Source organism: Wyeomyia smithii, chromosome 2 (assembly GCF_029784165.1).
Source record: "Wyeomyia smithii strain HCP4-BCI-WySm-NY-G18 chromosome 2, ASM2978416v1, whole genome shotgun sequence".
NCBI lineage: Eukaryota > Metazoa > Arthropoda > Insecta > Diptera > Culicidae > Wyeomyia > Wyeomyia smithii.
The window spans coordinates 35,264,866-35,282,922 of NC_073695.1; the positions used below are offsets into that span (position 1 = coordinate 35,264,866).

General features: G+C 37.7%; 1 protein-coding gene across 1 annotated transcript in view; it reads left to right on the top strand.

Annotated features, from left to right (window-relative positions):
• Window positions 1-18,057, top strand: part of LOC129724397 (uncharacterized) — a 264,826-nt gene that overhangs the window by 211,786 nt on the left and 34,983 nt on the right. The window contains exons 3-4 of the mRNA XM_055679277.1: window positions 13,216-13,425; window positions 13,491-13,720. Of these exons, the coding sequence (XP_055535252.1) occupies window positions 13,216-13,425; window positions 13,491-13,720 (440 nt within the window). The remainder of the gene's footprint in view (window positions 1-13,215; window positions 13,426-13,490; window positions 13,721-18,057) is intronic.

Below are 18,057 nucleotides of genomic sequence, written 5' to 3' on the forward strand. Positions count from 1 at the left end.
CTGACGGACGGACGATTTTCGGGATCAAATAGTCGAAGCAGACAAGCAAACGAGGTGAAACACGAAAAAATCAGCTAAGAAAAGACTAACATCGAGCAAGTTTTTCTCTCCGTACGACCATAACTACGAAGCAAATCCTTCCGCTCACAAAGCTCCCCTCTGAAAGCCGTGGCGTGTAAAATGTTGTTACAATTATTTGAGAGAAAGCGTGTTATGCAAATTAAAACGCTTCTTTTCACCCTCTTGTGCACTCTTAACTATACTTAAGATCTTGTTCCGCACTGCACCGCTCCCAATGCACGGCCCTAGGTATCATCCGGAGAGTAGTGTTCTCAGATACGGTTCGCTTACCTCATCTCGTAGGATCCGAGCATTTATGCAACACCTCCACCGCTCCAGAGGAGGTGGTACAAAGGAGAGCGTGTTTTCGTAAAATTCGCAAAGCTTGCCGAAATCTTCAGTTCGAGAAGCACAACATCGTCGCTGCCGGTGACTGCAGGCAGCTCCACCTACTGGGAACTAGCAGCTACTACTCCTGCCCGAGGAGATTTTTACTCCTCCGGAAAAACTTCCTGTTTAATCATAACACTTTCCCATCACATCACATCGTTCGGGGCCGGGCCGGCTGAGGATTTCCATCGGGTTTGAGCTGCGGCTGATGAGAAGCAAAAGGTGTTAAAGTTCTCCATACTAAGTGAGTAGTGCTTTGGCCCGCTTGAGCGGGTTCTTCGGTTAAGTGGAGCGTTTAAGTTTCCTGAAAGGGGGGGGGGGGGAGGAATAACGGGAAACTATTGGGTTCTGGTTGAGATTTAATATATTAATTATACAATTTTTGGCACCTACAACGTGAGATCTAGCGGGAGAGTAAAATTTCGTGATAAAAAATGTTAACTTAAAGGGTATTCGATTTTTGTAGTAGAATTGAATGGAAACATAACCTATTCTCAATATTCAATTCCATTCTACTAAGACGCTCAAAAAGAAATTTATTTGGAACGAAGTTTGCCGGGACAGCTAGTATCATAAAAAAACTCTTTTTTCCTCTTTGTTAATCTTGGAAGTAGAAAAAGAACAATCTTAAGTTCTACTTTGTTAATCTTTGATATTTTTACAAAACTATCGATATTCTTTGCTAAGTTTTGTATTAAAGAACAGCTCTTTAGTTATAAACTCCTTCAATATTCTTCGTTTATATTTGTAGCATAACATCAGTTATATCGCTCATCAGTTATATCGCCGTCTCGGTCCGTATTTTGTCATGCATATTTACATTCTAATTACACAACACTCCCTCTTTCTTTCGAAAGTGTGACCGCCTGTTCTTTCAATTTCTGCAGAATAAAAAGATAAGACATTTACTTTTATCCAAAATCAAAAAAAAAGCGGAAGTAGCAGCAATCCAATAAATGTAGAGTCTTTTTTGTGAATGGTTTGCACTGCATAACGAATTAGTCACAGTAATTTTACTAGTCAGCAAGCGATCATAAATTCAAATATTTTTTAAGGTTCTACGTTCATTAAACAGATTTAAATTTGATCATCAGGTTTTAGTCAGACTTTCAACGTAAAATATAAACAGGATGTAGAACTGCAGAAACCTGCTAGCTTTGTTGCACCCTTCCCAATTGTTGACCAATTGTTTCTCGAGACCAACCGTGAACCGAAGACATTTTTTTATCATATTAAATTACTAACTCATTTTTTGCTTTAATTGCTAGATTAACTCGTTTTTTGTTTTAATTGCTAGAAGACTTAAATAAATTTTTAAATTCAGCACAAATTTCGGTACGCGAAAATATCATTTCTGCATGAATTATTATCTAACCTATTAATGCGGTGTGTATTACTTCACTCTTATCGACGTACTGTTAAGAAGTGCCTTCGCTATTTACACTGCATTGTGAATATTGGTAATCCAAAAAATATTCCATAATCTCCTTCAACACCGATCAATAGGCACCAGCAGCATTTAAAATAATTTTCCATAATCACAAAACAAACGGCAGCCGTAATAATTCGAAATTTTAATCTCCTTGTTGGGCTTACCACCCACCTCCCAGATTGCACCAATGATGGAAGGCAAATCCACACGATAGGATTAGGAAATATGCTCGAGCGTTAGTGTGCCTGCTGCGTCTCAGCTATGGGATATACACAACGTCGTTGCGTTGGCAAATCCCTAGTTTCTCTGCTCGGTATATCGGCTTAGGCGATATTTATTATCTCCACCCGTTTTCCACCATAGACACCCAACCCAAGTCTTGCCTTAATTCTGTCTCGAGCAGCAGCAGCCCTTCTGCTCTAAGCAGATATTTGAGAATATATTTATTTGATTAATAATGCCTTTTAACTCTTTCTGTCTTTAGCCCAGACCGGGGCTGCTGTCGTCTTCGGAAAAGGATTTCAGTATGGGGACGGCTTAGTGCCAATGCTTCTCAAGCGGGCCGCCGGTCTAGGTAAAGGGCCTCCGATCAAGCACTGGTTTACTGGTACTGCACCAGCAAGGATTGGCGCGTGACAGGAAAGGTACGAACAACAATCGGAAGTTCTGATTTAGATGAAGCCAGTGAGCTTCTTCTTCTCGCAGCAACAACAGCAGCAGCAAGAAGGGGTTAAGGTCTTAAAATCCATCTCCTTTTCCGAATGCCTATTGCGAACCGTATCCGGATCCATCTGCGTTGCTAGCGCACACACGCGCTAAGACAATCCTTGCTCGGCAGCCCTTCCCCCCGTGTGTTTGCCTTTCTGCTCAAGTGGTCTTTGGGGAAGGAAACATGAAGTAGCTTCACTTGGAAGACACAGAAACGGACGGCGAGTGCGTGGAATCGTCCAGGATCATCATCTTCATCATAATACGGAATATACTCTCTGATACACACCATAACTCACTGCTTTTGCTTCGTCGGTTGGCTGCGAAGCTTGGTTGTACTGCTGCTCTCAAGTAGCGACAACATATATGCATACACACACATATATACATGCGGAGCTCCGTGCAGAACTCCTTGAATCGGCGAAAATTGTGAAACGAAGATGAAGGAGTCTCAAACCTCTTTAGAGAAGGGATTAAAGACATTGAAGCGATTTATAGGAAATTGTGAGGTTCCTGCAGCTGACTCGCTACTACCGGTAGAGTGCTTGGGTGCGTGGAATGAGGATGAGAGAGAGAGAGACAGTACCAATAAAAGATTAAAACGAATAAAGTGGTTGCAAATGTGCTTTTGTTAGGATTCCGGACTGCAGTGATATAAAGTATTGATATAATAATCGGAAATTTTCCGAATTCCATGCTGCAGGTTATTAATATTGTTTTCCACGACAAGTGCAAGTCTAATAACTTTCATCGAGCAAACGGAGCGGAAAATTTTCAAACTAAAACTTTCAACTTGATACACTGCAAAAATTTAATCCGTAGATAAAATAATCAATATAGGGACAGCGAATCCTCGCCTCGTTGGCAAGCAGCAGGCACAGGGAGGGGGGGGGGGAGCCTAATCCGGTATCCCATAGTCTCAGGCAGTTCTCGTTGCCGTCATCATCATCGTCAGCATCGTCATCATTTTACTACGCGAAGGCAAACGAGATCCTTGCCCTTTTGCCGATTACTGAAGAAATTTATCAGTCTTTTCAGGCTAACCGTCCCCAGCTTCGCTAGGAGGGGCTAAGCGGAACGGGAAAAAGTTTTAAATCTTGAGATTTATTAAAATTAGGTTTAAGTTCATAACCATTTATACGACGAGTTATCTGGTTGGGTTACTAGCAAACAATTTTTTTTTTCTATATAACATTTCGAGTTCAAGTGATGGAAAATTATTTGTCTAGACTGTTTCAAATTAAAATGCCAGTTTGCTTATAATTTAGGTAAAACTAAAGTTTTCATCGTTCAGTTTTCTGTTTTCGAACAACAAATCAAAAAATTATTTGTTTTTCTGTTTTTGTGCCAAACTTCTGATTTTCAGATAACATAAAGCAAAATTAGATTTTACAATATGCGCCATTTGCTTTTTTTGTCCTTTGTAAAACTGTTCTCCGCAAGCGACAAAATAAGAAGTTAAGAGTTAAATTTTAATATGTGAAAAAAGAGCTAAGTTTTATAGCAGAAGGAACATATTTTTTACAATTTTCTCAATAAAATTTATGCGAGATATCTGATTTTTGTTCATCTCTCGTTATAGCTGTCAAATCTGGAACTGTCAATTGTCAAATTTCTGATCAAATAAACAAAATTTTAATTTTTCGTCAGATGAGGAGACTTAATTTGGTTCGACATTCTAGAAAATCCTAATAAGAATCGAAACAAACTTTAATAACTTTTGGAAATGCTAAAGTTTAAATTTGTTTTTGTTTTTATCAATGTTTGATATCAAATTTTAGCCCTAGACCTTCTGATTAAAGAATGAATAGTTGGAATTAAAACAATTAAAAAAAACAAACTTGAAGTTCCTCAATTTTTTCTTCTATAAAAAAGTTATTTTCAAAATTCTAAAAGTTTTAATTAAGATATCAATATTCAATTCAATATTGAACATATTTTTTGTGCTTGTGCTTGACTCAAAAGAAGCAGTTGAAGACAATCTCGAAAATTTTCGATTTGAATAGCTTTTAAACAGTGGCTAACAGCGAATGGTTGTAATTTGAAAATCTTTATAAATCCAACGAGAAGGTCGCTTTCAAGAATTTGACGTTATCAGGGGTCTTTTTCAGTAAAAAAAAAAAACTTTTGAAACACGGTGACCATTTGTGACTTTCCAGAGTATTATACTTTATTGATCCACCCCGGCTCAGAGCCATCTTTTCACATAAAAAAGAATAATAATTAAAGGGGTAGTTTATAAGACACGACCGCAAGGTTAACGTAGAATGACACTCGATTGAGGTTAATCAATTTGATGGTTTGTAGAGGTAAATTTCAGTAATAATTCTCGTTCAATTTCTTTTAATAAATGATTGGTAGCTATTGGTTTTGTTAAATTGACTTGAAGTCATTCAAAAAATAATGTTTAAGGTTGCTGGAATAAAATTGTCGGTAGTGTACCAATCAGAGCCTGACAAAGTCATTTTCAATTGACAATTATCAGGTTTTAGTGACGCTTTGACTTGTCGCTTTAAATTGAAAAGCTTTTCTATCATTCTCAAGCTCTTCGTGAGTCACATGGAAACTACTTGGAAGCTCTTGCTTTGATTTTGACAACTGAATGGCTAGAAGCTGATACACATGCGTTTCAATTGAAAGACAAGATTACCACCGTCACTCTCACATGAAAATTCTCAATCGAAAATGGCAATGAGCGCTAACGGAGACAGAGAGCTTCCATACAGTACTTCGCGCAAATATCTGGACGAGTAAGAAAAAAAACCGTGACGATATGAAACGGAGAACACCAGAACCAATTTCACAATCCACAGTAGTAACGCAGCGCCAGCGATCAATAGCGAAAAAAAAAATTCCGAAATATTGATAGGAATTTGCGTGACGTATTTATTGGATGCCATTGCCGTTTTAACTGCGGCTTGCGGTATTAGAATACTATTATCAAACGATGCGATGCGGTGCTAGTTTCAATTGAGACGCTGAAGGGAATGAAAAAAACTCTCTCTCCGTCAATTGAAATAGTCATCAGTTTCATTTAAAACGATCCGATGAACAACAGACGGGAAAGAGAGGAATAGGTGATTCGATGGCACCAGCCCTCAAAAAACGGTTGGTTTTATGTCGTTTTCGTTTTCGCGGGGTAGCTACAATCAAACGACACTTTTGACACCGTAAATGTTTTATTTGACTTTTTGGACTACTGGAATTTTTGGAATTTGGATTTTTTTTTCAGCACATTTGCGAGATGGACATATGAAATGGAAACGAGACAAAATGACGAATGCGATAATGTTTATTTAAAATGTTTTATTTGAAGCTGCAAAGTAGAGCCCGGAAAAAGTGTAGCTACACCGCGAAAACGAAAACCGACATTAGTTTCTACAAAGCCGGGAACAATTCGAATGATGCCTTCTTTTCCGTTGTCTTCGGGAGCAGAACATCTTGAATATTTGGTAGGACACCGCCCTGAGTAATAGTGATCATTATGCAGCAGACAATGGATTCAACACACCGGCAATTTTCTTTGACTTCGATTGAACGAAATGGCGCTGCAATTTGTATGACGAAAAAAAAAACATATAAGCAGCGGAGACTAACACCACAACCAGGCAGCGCAGTGTAGGTGATGAAATGAAGAAATGTGAAAATGACAACAAGTGTATTGTTAAGATGGCACCGAAGACAAGCGACAAAGTAGCCAAGTTCAAATTTCTATACTTTTTCTGTTGCCGGGAGAGTCAACCAAGCAACCTGAGTCTGAAGCCAAAGCTGTTACGAAATGCACTCACTCAAAGGGAGCATACATAAATGAAGTAGCTTTTTTAGGTTTAGGCTCCCCCTCCCCTTTTGAATGCTACGTCGTTTATGAATGTTCCTAAAGTAAATTTTTTATTCCCTCCCGCCAAGTACAATTATAATCGGCAAGGTTGAATTTTCTCTTTTTACAATTTATAAAATGTGAGACCGTAGCCTGCCATGAGATTACATTGTGACGTAGATCCAAGTAATCAGTTTTTCAGTACGACCCAAAAATAAATTAATTTTTTGTCCTCTTGTATTGAAATGGTGCCTACGTCACTTTGTTTTTTTTTTTCTTTTTTTTTTTTATTTTATGCAACGTACGGATAAGTAAAAACGAAAAGGAAGATACCATACGATAGGTCTTCGTAAAATGAACAAATTGGCATGAAAACCCAATTTTCGAAAAAATGACGCTTACGTCACCTTGTCATATCACGGCAGCGCGGTTCTAGATTGCGTTCAAGCAATAAAAAAATGGCACTAAAAACCCTTGAAAGAAAATTGTTTATCACTTATTGCGATCATATTTCAAATATTTACTAGCTTAAATTAAGTAAACTAAAAATCTGTGATTGGGCCGTTTTGTAATAAGTAACACAGATTAAACTGCCAGAGTCATGCAACGACAAAGCTCGAAAAATCGTTTGATCATTAAGTTAGAAGCAATACTGCCATAAAAAATAAGAACACGAGAATCAACCCGCGTCATATGTAATGACCAAAAAATTACCCAACGGTACTTCTTAACACCCCGAAATCATTTTTTTTCAAAACTAATTCTTTTGATCATGTTTTGGTGAGTGGCAGAAAAACATTAACTACTTCAATGAAATATTTTTGAGACACTAAGAAGTGCCTTTGGTGTGTTACAATAGTGATAACCTGTAAATTTGTTCGATTCATTGTCATTGCGGGTTACCATTTGCCGATGACATGGAGTGATTCTAGTACTCCTATTATTTCTTCACACACTCCAAGAAAGCAAACAACACTAATTGCATCAAGTCGGGAATCCTGGGGCCAAGAATGATGCCAGTTCTACAAGGTATGCTACATTTTTGTCCATCCACGCACACAAACAAATCTCGTTATGAAAAATCTCGCGGTTTGTATGGAATTCAGAACATTTTTGGAAATTTCTCGTTTTATATTGTTTTATATCTGATTTTTTTAGTTGGAGAGTGAATCTCCAGTTGAAACACACTAGAAATTGATATTAATTTAGATTTAGTGTGAAAAATTACGACAATATGTCGAAATAAAATATATAAAAACGCTATATTTCTAATAGTTGGAGCATAATCTTAGTCAGAAAAAAACGAAAAGTGCAAAAAGGTTACCGGCAAATTGTTGAAAAACAGCATATTTTACCTAAACCGCAGCATGTTTATGTATTCCCCACAAATAAAACATGTTTCAACATCAATTCTATAACTTTTCAGGAAAATATGTTTTATAAGTTTAGTGTAAAATGCAAAATCATTTCAAATTTCATACAAAATTGGAAATAGTTCATAACGATCACTAATACTAATGCATCGACGTGAATAGCATACCTTTTAGAACTGTCATCTATATGGGGGCCCACCCTCCAGATGATAGGAAATGGTGTTACGAACAAATTTTTCTTTGAAAAAAAAAATCGGTTTTCCTTATGTTAAATCCAAAAAACGTGTCAAATTATTTAGATCTTATATTTTTTGCAGGTTCCTCAAGGTCCATACTATGAGGAAAGAAATTGTTTCGAGTTGTTTATTGTCAATTCATCTTCCTAAAAAATCTATCCTTTGGAAAGAAGATTTTTCAAGTACATTCTGTCATTCAATCAACAAAAGTGGGTATCAAGCCGAATGCTATCGCCAACTGAACACCGTCAAAAGATGGGAAATTTTATGGGTAAAATTTTGACAAAGATTGTATGGCTCAAAAATAACGTGATTATGAGCAAAAAGTTTTCCTACACTAATGTTCATGTGCTGTATCAGATAGTAATAGTAAATTAAACTAAACTCATTTTTTAATTCGAAAGCAAAAAAAGAATTAATAATCAAGGTCAGATAAAAAAAAATAAAATAAGCAATATCGAGTTTAGTAAAGAGGGCAATATATGTAATTTTACGAGAATGCGAAAAATTAACAAGGACGGAAAGTTTGACTTCAACTTAGAAATTGTTTTTCTTTTCCCGCGGGACTCGAACCAGCAATCTCCGCATGGTGTTTTGGCGGGTCTGCAGGCTGCACTTATTGTATCTTCCGAAGCTCAATATTAGCCTGGTAGTTTTGAATGAAAACGATGATGATGACTCTAGGAGAAAGATGGTACAAAACTTGAGAAAGCAAAGCAGTGAAATCGACATTTCAATAGTGAAAAGTTTTTCGTCTGTTCAGAGGATTACATCACGGAGAAGTGATTACAATTTTTTCGATATATTGCGACTAGATAGCTTGGTAGGCCTATCTATGGTAGGTTATCAATGACCCTGCAGAACGTGCCCTTGGAGTATACCGGGTTTGGTTGTAGTAGAAAACCGCAGAAATAAAATAAATCACCAAAGGCTTAGTTGTTGGTTAAACAGCATCGTAGTATTTTTTTTATCCAACCTTAGTTATTGTTACACTTTTTGCTTTCGAATTTGACAAAAAATTCACCATACTATCTGATACGGTCAATAAACGTTTTAGTATAGGAAATCATAGAAAGCAACTTTTTATTTAACAGTGAATAACGAATAACTTAAGATCATTTATTTTAGAGCCATGCAGTCGTTTGCAAAGTTTTTCCCCATGAAATTTCCCAGCTTCTGAATATTTTATTCAGTTGAATTCAGTTGAATGTAAAAATATACACGGTGACAAAAAAGTCCGGTCACACTTTTTTGGGGTCGCCTGTAGCCTACACGTTGCATTTCTCTGGTGCCATCTATATGTCAAATGAAAGGGTTAACTTTGCTGCCCAAAGTGGCATAGTTTCGTGTCTGTGCAGATTGTTCACATTGAGTTGTGAGCCATGGCAGAGCTAAGAGCAGCTGTTATCGCTGAATATGTGAAAGGGTACAAACCCGGACATATATTCAAACACCTAAAACCGCTCGGAATCAACCGGAAATTCGTGTACCGGACCATAAATCGGTACCTAGAGACCGGAGGCACCGAGGACAAGGCACGATCTGGACGACCAAGGTCTGTGAGAACTCCAAGGCTGAAAAAGATTATACGAGACCGGATTCGCTGGAATCCCGCCCAATTTGCACGGAAGCTGGCCAGGAACCTTAAAATGAACCGAGAATCAATCCGTCTGCTTCTGCGCAAGGATTCAAAACTTACACCGTACAAAAACAGGTGGTTCATGGGGTTACCAAAGCTTCAAAGGACAAGAGGTACCAACGGTCGCGGGAGTTGCTCGGTTGGCGCGCAGATGACAAGATTATTTTTTTTCGGACGAGAAGCTGTTTGTTTTGGAGCAAACAGTCAATCGCCAAAATGATCGAGCTTGGAGTGTGAGCCTCCAGCAAGCTTCTGCGAACAAGCTGAACGTTTCCCGGTTCCAAAATAAGACGTCAGTGATGGTTTGGGGAGCCATTTGCAAACTGCCTCTTATTTTTATTTATAAAGGGGTCAAAATCAACGCAGCGTACTACCTGGACATGGTTTTGAATAAAAATGTTCTGCCTCATGCTGAACTATTGTTTGAACAGATTACTACTGCTTCCAGCAAGATGGCGCCCCATCCCACACCGCAAAGATTGTTCAGGCGTGGTGTGAGGAAAACTTGACCGATTCCATTTCGAAGAATGAATGGCCTCCGTCGTCTCCGGATCTGAATCCACTGGATTATTTCGTGTGGGGATACATGATGTCGAAGCTGAACGACTATAAAATAACAAATTTGGAGCAATTCAAGCGAGTTATCACGAAAATCTGGGACGAGATGCCGATGGAGCAGATGCGCGCCGCTTGCGACGACTTTCCGAGACGTCTGAAGCTGGTTCGATCAGAGAAAGGTGGTGTAATTCCGAGATATCGTCTGTGAAGTATCTTTATGAGTTACTGATTAAAGCTATGAAAGCCAGATTCAGATTTTCTTGTGACCCGACTTTTTTGTCACCCTGTACGTGAAACATCTTCTTTCCAGAGGGTAGATGATTTTTTAAGAAAATAAATTGACAATCAACAAACCGAAGCAATTTTTTTCTTATAGTTTGGGCCCTTAGAAACTTGCAAAAAATATAAGAGGATTGGGTCTCTTGGGAAATTAAATAACTAGACATGTTTGCTGGATTAAACATAACAAAAACCGTTTTTTTTTTTTTCAAACAAAGTCATCCAAAGAAAAGTTTGTTCCTAACACCATTTTCTATCATATGAAGGGTTAGCCCCTAGGGGCAGCAGTGTGGAAGGTGCGTCTGCCAGTTTTCTTCGCTGTTCGGTCCGCTTTGAAAGGCTGCAATCGAATGCAACACCCGGCAGCAGAAAATCATATGAACATGTGATATTTGAAATCGCCGCCTGCTGCACAGCAACTTGCCGCAACTCTGCTTGCTGCTGGTTGATCCACTTCCCAGTGAATCATCCTTTTGCAACAGGGATCGGATAGACAATGAAGACTGAATTTGTGCATGCTAGTTTTTCTACGTGACTACTGAGAGTTATACTTCCAGTAGGCGTGTCGCTCGAGTGGTGTAAAACAACGACTATAACAACAACAATTCGTTGTTGTTCAAAGTCAACTCGTTTGTATTCATAAATGATGGCTTTTCTAAGTAAGAAAGGAGTAAAGATTATTGTTTAGTTTGATTTAGACTGAGTCTGAGAGTTACATCTGATATCTGGCTTTGTTTTCAGCTCTGATTGGTCGAAATATCGCTTTTGGGAGACGAAAAGTTAATTTTTTAATCGGTAGCTGTAAAAATGGAAAGTTTCCGCTGGAGACTGACTGAGTTTTAGGTATTTCAAAGTGGTCAATTTTCGTGATGCTCTCGATGGTTTCGGATTTTAAATTTGCATCTCTCTATAGTGCCGTAAGACGAAAATCAAAAAACGAACTCTTTACCAGTAAGTTTCTGACAGATTTTAGAACATAATTTCAAGTTTCATGTCAAAGACGATTTTGAAAAATTAATATTGTCGGAAATAAAAATGTTAAAAGTAAAATGAAATCCCATATTGGTGAAGAAAAAGTTCATTACTTTCAAAACTAATCGAGACAAACCTATTAGCTACTCCTGGAATGCTTGCAAACCAATAACACTCAAACATTTTTCTAGATTTTCATGCTAAGACTTATCCGGAAAAATATAAAACCGCGCTAAGAAAACCACCACCCATCCACCTACTGAAACGAAATCATCAACGCAGTTGTTTGAAACAGTCTAAAGGACTAACATGCCTGAGCGCAAAAAAAAACTCGAGGGATAAGTTATCGAAATCGCAGATAATGAGTATGAAGATTTTGCCACACCCCTGGCCTAGGCGATGAAGTACGAGGATTGTACAGTGCTGAGGAAACGGGAGGCGAATCGGGCATCGGGCTGAAATGAATGGTAGGATAATGATGACAGAGATAAGGGCTTAGGTGGGATGAAAAAGTGAAAGTGGGTCTGAAGTTCACTTTACCATGGCTCTGATACGAATCGGGTTATTGGGAGTGAAACAATTTTGGGATTAAAACATTGACGGCAATTTAAAAAAAAAACTCGTCGGAGCAGATCAACGTTTCTGCGTCATCGCTTTCGCTTACCTTCGCTGATTGGCACTTTGAGCAAAGCTTTCCTCACATTTTTACTTATTTCGAGATTTGATTCGACTGTAACGGCACCGGAAGTGGCATCCGACAGTGACAACCGTACCACAGAGGTGACAGTACAGGAGCATCTTTCACCGCGCCATCACCGAACGGGCGGAAACGAAATGAAGCGTCAAAAGATTTCAATCTTGAAACGGCTTCGGAAAAGCCCGAGAAAACAGAGCCAGTCAGTCGCCCGCAAATGAAGTGACTTCTTGTCAGATGTGATGTGACAGCGTGCGGCGGAGGGGAGCTGCCAGAGAATTTGTCCAATGTTGGCTTTCTAGTGCGAAGCGATTTTTCCCCTATCTGCGTGGTTTTTCCGCAGCTCGGGTGGTTCTGGTGGAACAAAAACTTTCGCAGAACGTTGGCTCTGTTTTTATCTTCCGCGCTCATCCTTGGTTCGACTTAAGGCCAACCCTCGCGCCGTCCGGGTGAAAGCGCCAATTCTCCGACCGTTCGGATGCGGGTTGGCAGTACACTAACAACCCGGAGGGGGAGTGCCGACATTGATGATGATGCTCTACAAATGAGGGTGAGGGATAATAATTCCCATTGGCAATCGTTTTGGCGGGACGACGATGAGCTGAAGGAAATCAAATTTAATGAAGAGATAATTTTTAAAGGTTAAACAGGGGATGCGGTGGCTTGTTGCCGTCCCCCCGCCTTTGCCATCGCCTTGTTGGTAGCTAATAATTTCGATGAAGCAAAAATGTTTTAAAATGTTGATTTTATGATTTCTAGAATGGAATTATCTGCTCGTCAGCAACAGATCTGAAGCGGCAGCCCGAGCACCGAGCACCGTAGTGCTCACTCAGCTCTCTAGCCTTGTGTCGAGAGCTGAGTGGAAAGGGATTAAAATTTCCGCCTGTGCTTCGCATCATCTGAGCCGTTCTGCTTGCTGCGGCTCGCGGCGCCCCGTCTCTTGGAAGCAGCAGCATTTAAAGATTATTGGAAGATTTTATCGACACGACATTGACGAGTTTTAAGTTTTTCGTCTTATTAAACGGGATCTATTTTCTGCTCTTTGGCCTATTTTCAGCTAAATCTTTGCCCCTGCACTGCGTGGTTGAGTCCGTCAGCTCCCTGCAGGCGACGCTGAGCTTTGACGCCCGAAGCCCCTGGAAACGGCGGCCCAACATCGAAACCGACAGTTACGTCATCATCCCGGCCGCGACGCCGTTCTGTGATATCGTTACGACCGCCCTGCAGCGACTCGGATATTCCTCGGAGATTTCGAACGCAGCCAAAGGTAATTGAATCCCAGTCAATCAATCATCATTCCCCACCGAGGCTCACAGTAATCCGCTTCCTCAGGTTCAATCTCCATCAAGAACTGGAAGGCCCTCACGCTGGACGCCATCTCCGACAATCCGTTGGTCTCGGTAAACGACATCCTCGGGGAGTTGACCTCGGTCGTTACACTGAAGATCACCATCCTGCGCAATAAACCATCCCAGCTGGCGGAGATCAAGGATAAGCTGCTCAAGCTGCTGATACTGCAGTCACATGCCGTGCTCCGGTCGACCGGCTGCCCACTGGATGAGGTAAGTGCGCAAAAATGCTAATTGAAATTCCACCCCATAGAAAGCATTTCTTCTAAAACCAAATTCGGCGGGAAATAACATTCTAATTAAATCATTCCTAGGAAAGCTTTGCTGTTTTTGCTTCGAATCTGCATAGCAATTCCTGCCGAAGGAACAGATAATGAATTTTGATTAAAATCAATGTTATCTGTTGGAAGTGCGATTCTGAGACGGAGCAGAGCTTGTATTTTTACAACAGGGGATGAGTCATGGATTGGGTCTTAGTAATTCAAATTCCAACCATTTCTATTCCCAGTGAAGCTGCAAACGATTCGTTTGTTCCACAAACAGTGACTAAACAAAGCCTTTGCATTATCTCAGAGTTATATAAAATCCAATATAAAAAGTCTCCTCCGAATTGAGTCTAACCATGAGAAAGCATTAAATGGTTTTGTTCTTTGCAAGCTTAATTTTCGTTCCCTGATGCATCAATTATTGTAAAACAAACAAACGTTAGCACTTAAACTGTTTAATCATCAAAGCATCAATCTTCCACTGTCTTCACCCTCGAAAAACTGGACAGTAGTATGTTATCACATTCTTATATTGTGATCTCTTTGGGTTATTGTTTTGTTTAAATCACGCAGATTTACAAGTGGCGGTTGGGTTCTGATTTTTATTTTTTTTTAATGTTCAAGTATGGATTGTTTTTCTGTCAATATAAAAGCTTATTCACCCAATTTTATAGAGGAAGTGTTTAAAATCGAATGACGTATTTAATGAGTTTCAAATCATCGGAAACAATATCAAACCCAATAAGATCTGAAACTAGAAAATGTTGCAAATAACTTTGAATGCACTTCGAAGATTGAGGTGGAAAACCTATTGATAACGTTTTCCCATATTCAAAATAAAAAATCAAGAAATTTCAAAAAAATATGATGAAAATTGACATCATTTTTGCGTTTTTCTAATTCAAAAGGTATTAAAAATTAAACCAATTTGCAGCAGATTTGGTGGCTGCGGAAATACTGGCGGGGGTATGAGTACGGTAGTGAAAGAGCAATTTTTATTCTTTACAACGAATGTAATTTTGTATGAGTAGCTTTAGTTGTGTTCCAGTTATAATTCACTCCAATCCAGCATGAGCCATCGTGCGGGATTGCTAATAAGTTCGCCATTTCGTTTTTTTTTTCTTCTCCAGCAAAATTTTTCTTCTCATGCACGAATTCACTTTTAAATAACGATTATCCTTTCTACTCCTTGAAAAAGGTGAAATAAAGTCACCGAAACTGTCGGAATAAGAAAAAACAAATCGTTTTTGCTAGTATACACGGACTGATTAAGCCGATAAACCCATTAAACTAACCGTTTCAGTCGTCATATAAACAAACTTTTAAATAAATGCAAAAAAATTGTTTCTCGCTATCCCTTTTTTTCACCTCGAAACATATCAGGTAAAACAACCTCCAACCGATGTAACAACTCTCTTAAGGTAATCTGAAGAACGGAATAGCGCTTAACTTTATTATCGTAAAATTTTGTGTTTTCTTTGAAATTTAAATTTTTTTAAATATCGACGGAATTATAATTTATAGGGTTGATGAATTTTTGAAACTTGAATTTGATTTTCTATACGTGAAAATTATTGAAATTTTTGTTAAATTTTAGATTATTGAAAATTATTTTAAATTTTTACTGGAAATATTTCTGGGCAATTAAAAAAAAACTTATTGCTCAAATTTTCTTAGAAACATTCCCAGAAACTAAAAAAATTATCATAAAAAAATTTTCAAGCACCAAATCATTTTTCCATAGCACAGCCAGTTATAATAAAAAAATACAATTTTTTATGAATTCAATGATAACATTTATTCAATGTTGTGTGTTCGAAATCTTTTTACTCATTCAATGAAAATTCAGTGTTTCTCTAGCAACTGATTAAACTGAAAATATATATTTGTTTCACATTTTAATTTTCAATTGTAATAGATTTTTAGTTTACAAATTTTTTTTTTCCGATCCGTTTTTTCCTCGTGCAGATAAGATTCCTTCTCGCCAACACGATTAGTTTTAAGTTTTAATTCAGAAACATATAGTTTTACTTACATGTGTTCCGGATAGCATTAGGATAGATTAATTAGTTTCAAAAATTTTTTGCTCGATTACAACTTTTACATAGGATTTCTAAATTTACTTTCTGAATACGAGGGATATCGATTCAATTGTCTGTCATATGCAACCTTTCAGATCTGTCACATCTTTTCTATCGCGTCATCGTCATGACACCGATCGTCTACTGTATAAGTTTTATTAAGGACCGTGTTGCCTGCTCTGCGTGTGCAAAGTGGCTCGATATAATTGTTAGCAAGAATGTACTGATCAAATGTGTCAAATATATAGATGAAAATTAACCATTTCGTGTCACTTTAAACTCTCACTTAAATTCTATCACTTTTCACTTCTGTAAGAAACTGTATCATAGTTATTCTATCAAAACGCTGAGGAAAATTATTTCAAGTATACATACAAATTTTCTTTGGCATTGAAAATCAATTTATATCTCTAGGCAAACTGCTTCTTTAAAATTCAAAAGAGTATTTATACCAAGAACATTTTAATTAAATACTTTTTTTTACTATTCTAGGTATTTAGTTGATGGGATGCGATTTTGAAACCATCACTTCAAATTGAACTAATTTTTTTGTCGATACATCGCGAATTATTTTGTTAAAACGAATGCTTTTTTGTAACTTTTTTTGGACCATTGCGACCATTGTTTCAATCTTTTGTGGTAAAACACCTTAAAGCAATTGCTTATAAAAGTTTTTATAATATTCCTATGTGGTAAAGTAAATGACGGACGAGTGAAAAAAATATTCAAAAATATTACCCTCATGGTATAAATTTTTTATTGACGTTTCTTTATTTGATTAATTTTTATACATTTTCCAGTAAACTTTTGAAATGTTATTGGTTTTCAGTGCGTACATGGCTGCCGGTACTCGGATAACTGTCTCATAATGAAAATCAACATGTTGAGAAAACGGCGATTTAATATTATCCGTGAATTTTCGGATTTCCAGCGATTACATCCAAAACCAAAAACCATAACAGTTTCATGGCAGCACAAGTTTATCGTTGAGAACAAAAAACCATTGATGAAATTGGTTTTACGTTAAATAACTTGTAAAAAAGACAAAATGGGACATAGTATGTGGGTACATTTCAAAAGTACTCGCATATTTTGTCACATCACATATAAATTCAACCAGCAACCGGCAGTATCATTGGCAACGTAGATTGTACTACAGAAAAACAACATTAGTCTAATTAATTAAATGACATACTTCCATATGCCTTAAATAATCCGATATACACTAATCTGGAGCAAAATTATATGTTTGCAGTTTGCATCACTACCTATGCAGTGGGACTGTAATGCGGGTACTTTCAGTATGGGACAAAACAACTTGGTATTTTTTCCATGTTTTTCCATACAAAAGTATCAATTCTAATTTTTTTCCAGAAAATATGATAACAGTTAAGTCGATTCCCGATGATAACTCAAAAGTGACCAAAATCAGTATGGGACAGTTATGCGGGTACCGGCAGATGGTGTCATGCTAAATTTAATCGAATCCTTTTATTTGCCAAAATCTTTTAGAAGAGAATAATAGCAAAAGAGTTACCATATTTTTTCTTTCTTGTTGCGTGAGTCTAGAACAGACTCATGGCAAACCTAACCTGAATTTTGTCTTGTCACAAAACATCCATTTTTTTCCCTGTGTGGGCTCATCACTGCACAATGGTCCAGAAACCAAATTTAGGGGGAAATCAAAGTTATTAATATTTTTCATCAAAAAATATGCGTTTTTAATGTGTGTGTCATTCTTTTTGGCGCAAACATAAAAAACATCTCTTGTCCTCATTCTGAAGGGCATACTTGACTCTATGAATGGAGGAATTTTTAACAATGTGTTATTTTTTGAATTTGAGTAAATTCAATTTAAAAACAAGACAAAAATTTCAATAATTTTATACATTATGCATATAAATGCACCCAGATTTATGTTTTGGTACTTTTTCTTATAACTAGACGTAATTACCTTTAATTTGACCCAAAAAGTTCGAAAATCGATCAACTGGTTCAAAAGCTATGAATTTTTTCAAATAAAATACATCGAATATAGCCGTTTTTTATGGTCACCCTATTTCGGAGCTAGTTCCCTTAACAACCCAACGAAACAATACGGGTTTGATTATTTTCAAAATAGATGCATCCCTGCGATTTTGAGCACAATTGAAGCACTTTGCGTGACCAACTTCGAAATAGGGTGACCATAAAAAACGACTGT